General features: G+C 45.5%; 1 protein-coding gene across 1 annotated transcript in view; it reads left to right on the forward strand.

The window, feature by feature from the left end:
- The first annotated feature begins 942 nt into the window (after positions 1 to 942).
- SHISA6 (shisa family member 6) overlaps positions 943 to 10438 on the forward strand; it is a 266401-nt gene continuing 256905 nt past the window's right edge. Inside the window, 1 exon segment of the mRNA XM_077458537.1 lies at positions 943 to 1865. Coding sequence (XP_077314663.1) covers positions 1309 to 1865 — 557 coding nt within the window. The 5' untranslated portion in view covers positions 943 to 1308.

Below are 10438 nucleotides of genomic sequence, written 5' to 3' on the forward strand. Positions count from 1 at the left end.
GAGCTGAGCCCTGGGATGGATGTGGGCGGACTTACAATGGGATCATCCCCCTCCTCTTGTCTTAGTAGTGCAGTCAGGAGCCGCTCCATCCATTCAGCAGCAGCTCCCAACATCTGCAGTAAGAGGAATGAGGGTGAGTGGAGTCCATCTACCTCTTCGCATCGCAAGCCCGCCACCCGACCACCTTCTCTGTTTTTTGCTTAGAAATTTTGTCTTTATTTTTTATTTCTTTTTTTTTGCTTTTCCTCAATTTCCTTTTTTTTTTTTTTTCGGTTTCTCCTTTAAAATGCGCCTTCTTCTTATTCCCAGGGATTAGAAGAGCCGTGGCTTTGTAGCGAGGCAGATGCGCGCTGTGCAGCTGGGGTCTCGGGGATAAGGATATATGAGTTAGGAGTCTAATGATGTAAGAATTGTGGCGTGGAAAGCGGAAGATGGAGGTGATTTGGATGGGGTGGGGGGGGGGGGGATGGAGACTTGAAATATAAAATGCTTCCTTAGAGTCTTTCAGAAATAGCCGTATTGACAGCTTGTCGGCGTGTTCAGATAAGTGGACTGGGACTTCGTCTGGACAGGAGAAAAAAAATAATAATAATTTGCTGTAGCTGCTGCTGGAGCCTTCAGAGCGCCTTCTCAGGGGGACGCAAAGCTCCGCCGTCTATAAATCCCCCCCCCCGTCCCTTTTTACACACCGACAAAGGAGGAAAAGAAAGCTTTGGAAATCAATAGACTGCCCTTCTTTTCTTCCTTTTAGAATGAATATCTAGAGACCAAGCTGGCGGGTAACATGCATCGTACATGCAACAAGGTGCTACTTATGCCGTAGGTCGCCCAATGTTCGGCTCGCTCGGAGGGCGGAGGAGGAGGGGGGGGGTGCTCTATCTCAGCCGTGGCTCAAAAAGTGTTATTTATTTTGTTTTTTTGTCTCCTCGCCATCCAGGGAATCGGCACGTATCTGATACATTGAGAGGACCGTCGGATGGTCGGTGGCTCTGGCTCCTGGGAACGTCGCTCTCTCTGGGATGTATCGAGAGGTCCAGCTGCAGTTTGACAACCTGAAGAGCGCGCCTGGCGGGGCAACTTGTGAGACTTTGCTGACCGTCAAACCCGCTGGAATGGCCGAATGAAGGAGGAAGGGATGAAATTGGGGACAATGTCAGGTTGGAGGGGACGCTTGATGTTCCACAGGAAATAATAAAATAAAAACACAAAAAAACTGAGACGCTGAAAGATTTGCCCCCCTACGCCCCCGAAAAGTGTATCTGCTGCCTCGCCTTCTTGCCAAGGTTCAAGGTTGGATATTATTTAAACATGAGGTGGCAACACATACTTCTTTTGGTGGTCTACTTAGATCCCCTTGGCCTCGTTTATCAATGCCAAGCCGCGGCAAAGGCAAAAGGCAACAAAACTCAAGGTCCAGCCAAAAAGCAAAACCCCCCCAAAGTGAAGGAACTCAACACGACGGCTGTGCCCCTGCCGGTCACCACCCGGAAGGTGAAGACCCCCGTTGTGCTGCTCTATGACAGATGTTTAGGCTATTATGACGTCAGCGGGCAGTGGGACAAAGAGTTTGACTGTAACCACACCACCCATCCGTACTGCTGCGGGACATGTTCTTTACGGTACTGCTGCGAACAGCGAAGCAAAAGACTGGATCAGATCGCTTGCAAGAAATGGATCTGGGTTGTGACCACCAGACCGAACAATGTTATGGTGGAGGTGGACGCTTATGACCCGCTCAATGACAAAACCAACACCACTGTCTACATCACCTGTGGGATTATCACCGTCATCTTTATCGTGGGAGTTGTTGCTAAAGTGGCTTACGACAAAGCAAGACGCCCACCTCGGGAAATGAACATACACAGGTACGTCGCTCAGCTGTCTTCAAAGTTGATATTTTGTGGTTTGACTAAAGCAGTGATTTGTAACCAGGGTTCTGTGGAGCCGTAGGGTTCCTCTACATAGTGCTAGGGGCTCCTTGAGCTTTTGCTGTCTGACCTCCTTATTTAATGGTACCTGCACAGTTCCAGGGCCAATGCCATTTTGTAAAGCCCCATACACACTATCAGTTTTTCTGCTGAGTTTTTCCTTCAGATTTACCAAAACCACACAATATGAGGTCAAACCTCAGGAGTTTCAAGTTGTATATAATCAGGCCGGCCCTCCACTACATGGTTTTGGTAAACCTGAAGGAAAAACTCAGCAGAAAAACTGATAGTGTGTATGGGGCTTTAGGGTGGAATTCTGACCGCAACTGAGGGGCTTCAAACCTCCTACTGACCACCAACATAAGGGGCATTTTTCCTATTGACCCCAGGTGAATTTGGTTATAGAGTTCCCCAAGACCAGAAAATTTAGTTTAGGGGTTCCTCTGGAGAAAAAAAAAAATGTTGAAAGAGGCTGGACTGGAGTTATAGTATCCAATCTATCAGTCCATAACCAGGGCAGGAACCCAGCCAGTCCAAATCGGGAACCCCAGGAGCAATCTGAGGGCTCCATTCACCACGGTATCTGCCTCCATTGACAGAAATTAGGGCTCAATCTAATTTGACTGTTTAGACTCCTGAGATTTGTTCTCTATCTGGCTCTTGAGGATTTGTCTATCCCTACCCAATACTGGCCAGCACTGTGTTCCACTCATTACAAGTCCTTTTTCATTACTACAAAGTCATTGCTTTGCCAATTTCTGAGATAAGCTGCATTTTATTGCTCCACTCATTTCAATCCTTGGATAACAAAAAACAGTATTTAATCCACCATATAATTGGAAGTACTCTACTTGTTGTGTATTTCTGTGGACCGTCTAGTCAACAGTTGCTTAATTTCTCAACGTAAGCTCTACAATTATTTAAGCTTTTTTTTTTTTTTTTTTTTTTTATAAGCTTTACGTTCTTTTGTCACTGAACTCTCTTGTAATAGCCTGCTAGACTTTTATTATTATTATTATGTTTTATTTTAATTTTTTTTATATTCATTTTGTTACATATTATTATTATTATTTATAATTAAAAAATATTTATTATTATTTTATTTTTATAAATTTTTTTTTTTTAGAAGCTTTTTATTCTCTTTAGAGATTAATTCCAAAATATCCATCAAGGCCAAAAACCCTTCCAATTTTGTTGCCCTCGATTTTCACCTCCTTTTTATTTGCCTGATAGAGCACGTCCGTGGTCCCTAGCATTCTTCTATTTTATTAACTTTACTCATGGGACTTAGAGCCGTGCCAATCCATTTAATGCTTCTTCAAAACAGATCTGACAGGCTAGCCTTGTTCACACAAAAATAAATGGCTGCTGCATTTTTTAACAGGTTGAAGATAAGTAACTCCTGTCATTAACACCATGTCTTCTACAAAGAGATGACAAGGTCTCTGCGGGGTTTCCATCAAGAAATCTAATTCATAATGTTCCTCCAGTGAGTGTGATAATGAAGTTTGCCAACGTTGGAGGAACGGGGCTTTTCAATGCGGGGGAAAAAAATATATATATATATATTTTATGTGGATGTGGGGCAAGGATCGGGGGGGTCTACATTGAGTAGCTGGACATCGGTAGCCATACGTTGAGTTGTATAGACTGTGACTTAATAGGGAGTTCATATCCAAAACAGCTTCTTCTTTATTATGCCCTCATTGCCACCTTCTAGAAAGCGTAATGATTGGCTGTAGAATTGTTTTAATCTTTTCTTAATAATTCCTCCAATTAAAGGTTCTTGGCCAGGTGATTAATAAAATAAATAAGCCACCTTTTTGTTAACGTGCAAATACAATCCTGAAAGCCATTGTTCGGACTTCTGATTAACGTGCTGCATCAATATCGCTCACGATCATCTTTTGGTTCTGCCCTTTCCTTGATGACCAAGCCCTGGAATCCCACCAGTGGAAGGTTTTTGGTCAGATGGTTTTTAAGGACAGAAATAGGCCACCTTTTTGTTAACTTGCTGACACAATCGATAGTTTCCGACTCGTTGACCTGTAACAACAATTGTTCAGATCAGGACTTCTGGTTTCACTTGCTGAATGCTTATTCTGGGTCATTATCACCTTTTAGAAAGCTTAATGATTGGCTGTAGGATTGTCTTTAGTTCTGCCCTTTCCTTGATGACCAAGCCCTGGAATCCCACCGGTTTGAAGGTTCTTTGCCAGGTAGTTTGTGAAGAAAGAAATGGGCCACCTTTTTGTTAACATGCCGACACAATCGATTGGTTTCATATTCATTGACCTGGGACAATTGTTCAGATCAGGACTTTCAGATTTTCCTTGCTGCATGCTTGGTCCAGGTCAGTGATTACAAAAGCATTGTGCTAGAACCACAAGCAGGCAATTCGATATTTCAGAGGGAAGCCAGTAATGTCGTCTCCCCGTGTTTCTCATTTTTGCCTCCCATGTGCTGGAAGCAAAAATATTGGTTAGTGCTGGAGAATGAAAACCATGGCTCTGCATGACTAAATAAAAGATTAAGTAACATATTGAAGAGCACTTGTACTAGTTGCACAGACGTGTCTTCGGATGGCATTATGTTCCTCCCACACACGGCTGGTCCTCCGAAATTCCAATCAAATTCTTTCCATGGAAAGTACATTTCCAGCCTTGCCATGCCAGTTGGAACCCAATGCTTGTGATATTGTTGAATGACATCATCCAAGACATCCTCTTGGAACACATTTCAAATGATTCAGCCTTTCAGTACTGAAGGACAAAAGTTTTCACCTTTTTTCTGAAAGGGGGATTTTCACCTTTTGTAGGACAGGAACGTTGGAAGTTGGTCAGATGGACCAAAACAGTTGGACGTTTCCAAATGGAGTGATGGGGGTCATAATTAGGTCGGTTGGTGTGGACATTAGCCAGCAAGGTTCACCCTGAATAAGTAAATGAACAATCCAATGTCCAATGTTGCCTCTCAAGATGGTGGAAACCAACATATCCACCACCATTAAAGAGATTTTCACCTTTTGTACAGCAAGAAATTTGGGATTTGGTCAAATGGGCCAATGACGTTTGGCCATTTCCAAATATAGTGATGTCAGTCACAATTAGTTTGGTTGGTGTTGACAGTGGCCAGCTAGGATCACCCTTAATAAGTAAATGAGCATTTAATGTTGCCTCTCTACTCTAGAACCAACCTATCCACCTCCTATAAAATAGATTTTCACCTTTTTTGTATGACTAGAACATTGGAAGTTGGACATAAAACTGTTGGCCAACTCCAAATAGAGTGATGGTAGTAAAAGTTGGGATGTGACTACCTAACTGGTTTGCATCATGGCCAGCGAGGCCATGATAAGTAACTGAACAAGCCAATGTTGCCTCTCTACTCAAAAGGTTAGAACCAACACATCTTCCTCCATTAAATCGATTTTCATTTTTTGTAGGACAAGAACATTTGGAACTGGTCACAGTTGGCCAACTCCAAATGGAGTGATGGTGGTCACAATTAGGTCAGTTGATGTAAAAATGGCCAGCAAGGTTCACCCTGAATAAGTAAATGAACAATCCAATGTTGCCTCTCTACTCAAGATGGTGGAAAGCAAGGTGTCCACCTTAATTTAAGAGATTTTCACCCATATGTTTTTATATGACGAGAGCATTGGGAGTTGGCCGACTCAAAATGGAGTGATGATGGTCACAATTGGGTCGGTTGGTGTGGACAATAGCCAACAAGGTTCATCCTCATTGGGTAAATGAACAATTCAATTTTGCCTCCTCTACTCAAGAAGGTTGGAACCAACATATCCATCTCCATTATAGAGATGTTCATCTTATTTTCGTAGGACAAGAATGTTGGGAGTTGGTCATACGGACATAAAACAGTTGGCCAACTCCAAATGGAGTGGTGGTGGTAACAGTTGGGATGTGACCACCCAACTCATTTGGATAGTGGCCAGCAAGTGTCACCCTGAATAGGAAAATTAACAATCAAGTGTTACTTTTCTATTCAAAATGGTTAATAAAAGAAGAAGCCAAAAAACGCGAACATTGACAGAAAGCATGGTGCCCCTACCCAACTGTTTCCCTGGGCAAGTTTTGCCTTTTGGGCCAAAGCATCTTTTCACACCCAGCCTTGCTGGCGGCCCTCGGAAACCATCTGGCACTGTGATAAGGAAAGCTGGGGAAGGCTCGATGGTTAATTAAGGAAGGACCCATCCATACAAAGTGAAATTCCTGGCCAATTAACATTCTGTACAATTCTGATAAATAAGCAGCTTCCTCCTGATGGCTGCTGGCAATTATCTGCTGTATGAGAATGTATAGAGAATCCCGGCTCCTAATTATGATAATGCGCTCTGTTTAATAGGTTTAAATTATCGTTATTCGCAGCGAGGGCCGGGGCTTCTCCTGCAACTTGCCATAGCAACTAGAAAATGTGAACGTGGCAAATAACACCGAGGATTGCATAAGGAGAGCCGAGATCGGCTTGTTCTATACCGCTCTGCCGGCTCAGTGACACCGGATACGCCATAGAGATCAATGATCAGTACATCTTCCAGCTGCTGCAAAAAAAACACAACTGCAAGTTCTCTTCATTCAGTTTTATGAGACGTTCTCAATTCTCCCCCCCCCCCCCCCCGCTACAGATAAGAGATTCCCCCCCTTGTCCTGTCCATTGTTCTCTCCACATTCTAGATGCAAACACAATGATCTTGCACACATTCCGCATAAATTCTACTTTTACTGTCTTATAAATCATTTACTGTAATTAATAAATAATTACTCATTTATTAAACATAATTCATTGTCATTAATCTTGCACTGAGTGCACTTCTTTTAGAGCAATAATCTGACATCAGGGAGGCTGATTGAGGGTTAAATTGCAGGACTGCTTTGTGCCACAAGGTGGCGATGGAGAGGAGCTTCGTGTCTATGGAGGAGGGTGCTGTGCAATGTCCATGACATGAGGACCGCACTGTCATCTGAGCATTTTATATGCTGAGAATATATAATAATAATATACACTGTGCAAAAAAGTCTTTATAAAAATAAAACATTTTATTTTTGTATGTCAGTGTAATTCTCCATATCAGTGGGAGGAATAGTGTCCCATCATTGGTGTCAGTGGGAGGAATAGTGCCCCATCATTGGTGTCAGTGGGAGGAATAGTGCCCCATCATTGGTGTCAGTGGGAGGAATAGTGCCCCATCATTGGTATCAGTGGGAGGAATAGTGTCCCATCATTGGTGTCAGTGGGAGGAATAGTGCCCCATCATTGGTGTCAGTGGGAGGAATAGTGTCCCATCATTGGTATCAGTGGGCTGAATAGTGCCCCATCATTGGTATCAGTGTGAGGAATAGTGTCCCATCATTGGTATCAGTGGGCTGAATAGTGCCCCATCATTGGTATCAGTGTGAGGAATAGTGTCCCATCATTGGTATCAGTGGGAGGAATAGTGCCCCATCATTGGTGTCAGTGGGAGGAATAGTGCCCCATCATTGGTGTCAGTGGGAGGAATAGTGTCCCATCATTGGTATCAGTGGGAGGAATAGTGCCCCATCATTGGTGTCAGTGGGAGGAATAGTGCCCCATCATTGGTGTCAGTGGGGGGAATAGTGTCCCATCATTGGTGTCAGTGGGGGGAATAGTGCCCCATCATTGGTATCAGTGGGAGGAATAGTGCCCCATCATTGGTGTCAGTGGGAGGAATAGTGCCCCATCATTGGTGTCAGTGGGAGGAATAATGCCCCATCATTGGTGTCAGTGGGAGGAATAGTGCCCCATCATTGGTGTCAGTGGGAGGAATAGTGCCCCATCATTGGTGTCAGTGGGGGGAATAGTGTCCCATCATTGGTGTCAGTGAGAGGAATAGTGCCCCATCATTGGTGTCAGTGGGAGGAATAGTGCCCCATCATTGGTGTCAGTGGGAGGAATAGTGCCCCATCATTGGTGTAAGTGGGAGGAATAGTGCCCCATCATTGGTATCAGTGGGAGGAATAGTGTCCCATCATTGGTGTCAGTGGGAGGAATAGTGCCCCATCATTGGTATCAGTGGGAGGAATAGTGTCCCATCATTGGTGTCAGTGGGAGGAATAGTGCCCCATCATTGGTATCAGTGGGAGGAATAGTGTCCCATCATTGGTGTCAGTGGGAGGAATAGTGTCCCATCATTGGTATCAGTGGGAGGAATAGGGCCCCATCATTGGTGTCAGTGGGAGGAATAGTGCCCCATCATTGGTGTCAGTGGGAGGAATAGTGTCCCATCATTGGTATCAGTGGGCTGAATAGTGCCCCATCATTGGTATCAGTGTGAGGAATAGTGTCCCATCATTGGTATCAGTGGGAGGAATAGTGCCCCATCATTGGTGTCAGTGGGAGGAATAGTGCCCCATCATTGGTGTCAGTGGGAGGAATAATGCCCCATCATTGGTGTCAGTGGGAGGAATAGTGCCCCATCATTGGTGTCAGTGGGGGGAATAGTGCCCCATCATTGGTATCAGTGGGAGGAATAGTGCCCCATCATTGGTGTCAGTGGGAGGAATAGTGCCCCATCATTGGTGTCAGTGGGGGGAATAGTGCCCCATCATTGGTGTCAGTGGGAGGAATAATGCCCCATCATTGGTGTCAGTGGGGGGAATAGTGTCCCATCATTGGTGTCAGTGGGGGGAATAGTGCCCCATCATTGGTATCAGTGGGAGGAATAGTGCCCCATCATTGGTGTCAGTGGGAGGAATAGTGCCCCATCATTGGTGTCAGTGGGAGGAATAATGCCCCATCATTGGTGTCAGTGGGAGGAATAGTGCCCCATCATTGGTGTCAGTGGGAGGAATAGTGCCCCATCATTGGTGTCAGTGGGGGGAATAGTGTCCCATCATTGGTGTCAGTGGGGGGAATAGTGCCCCATCATTGGTATCAGTGGGAGGAATAGTGCCCCATCATTGGTGTCAGTGGGAGGAATAGTGCCCCATCATTGGTGTCAGTGGGGGGAATAGTGTCCCATCATTGGTGTCAGTGAGAGGAATAGTGCCCCATCATTGGTGTCAGTGGGAGGAATAGTGCCCCATCATTGGTGTCAGTGGGAGGAATAATGCCCCATCATTGGTGTCAGTGGGAGGAATAGTGCCCCATCATTGGTGTCAGTGGGGTGAATAGTGCCCCATCATTGGTGTCAGTGGGAGGAATAGTGCCCCATCATTGGTGTCAGTGGGAGGAATAGTGCCCCATCATTGGTGTCAGTGGGGGGAATAGTGTCCCATCATTGGTGTCAGTGGGGGGAATAGTGCCCCATCATTGGTATCAGTGGGAGGAATAGTGCCCCATCATTGGTGTCAGTGGGAGGAATAGTGCCCCATCATTGGTGTCAGTGGGGGGAATAGTGTCCCATCATTGGTGTCAGTGAGAGGAATAGTGCCCCATCATTGGTGTCAGTGGGAGGAATAGTGCCCCATCATTGGTGTCAGTGGGAGGAATAGTGCCCCATCATTGGTGTAAGTGGGAGGAATAGTGCCCCATCATTGGTATCAGTGGGAGGAATAGTGTCCCATCATTGGTGTCAGTGGGAGGAATAGTGTCCCATCATTGGTGTAAGTGGGAGGAATAGTGCCCCATCATTGGTATCAGTGGGAGGAATAGTGTCCCATCATTGGTATCAGTGTGAGGAATAGTGCCCCATCATTGGTGTCAGTGGGAGGAATAGTGCCCCATCATTGGTGTAAGTGGGAGGAATAGTGCCACATCATTGGTGTCAGTGGGAGGAATAGTGCCCCATCATTGGTGTAAGTGGGAGGAATAGTGCCACATCATTGGTATCAGTGGGAGGAATAGTGCCCCATCATTGGTATCAGTGGGAGGAATAGTGCCCCATCATTGGTATCAGTGGGAGGAATAGTGCCCCATCATTGGTATCAGTGGAGGAATAGTGCCACATCATTGGTATCAGTGGGAGAATAGTGCCCCGGGGGCTGGATAAAAGCAAGCAAAGGGCCACAGTTTGGGGGTCGCTGCCTTTGGTTATCTGTGTCCAGCTTGTTCCAGAGACGGGTCACTGACCTCTGACCTCTGACTCAGTACATTTCTCCCGGGTCATCCAGGCCATAGAATTCGGAGAACTCTTAGCCTGGAAGCCCCAGTCTCTCTATCTGCCCTCCAGCCCTGTCCAGGGCCTCCAATTACTGGCTACTTGTACCAAACATTGGGGTCTCTGCCCCCCTCCCCGCCTGGCTTGTAGACAGTGACTCACCTATGACATCACTAGGAGGGTTCTATAGATGAAAAGGGACCTGATTACATTCCTCTCTCTCACTGCACACTACTCTTGGACAGAGCCACCTAGTGACAGAATAACTAACTGCACCCACTAATCACAATGAAGAGTCCAGAACTGCCAAAATGACAGACAAAAAATAAAATAAAAATGCATTTAGGAATCTGTAATTTCACCTCCAAAATGTTCTCCTTCCCTAAAACGAGACCAGTGGATCATCTGCAGAACAAGAACCTTCAATCTG

The sequence above is a fragment of the Lithobates pipiens genome, unplaced genomic scaffold (genome assembly GCF_037356315.1).
Source record: "Lithobates pipiens isolate NorthernLeopardFrog02 unplaced genomic scaffold, aLitPip1_a1.2 Scaffold_28, whole genome shotgun sequence".
In the NCBI taxonomy this organism is placed as follows: domain Eukaryota; kingdom Metazoa; phylum Chordata; class Amphibia; order Anura; family Ranidae; genus Lithobates; species Lithobates pipiens.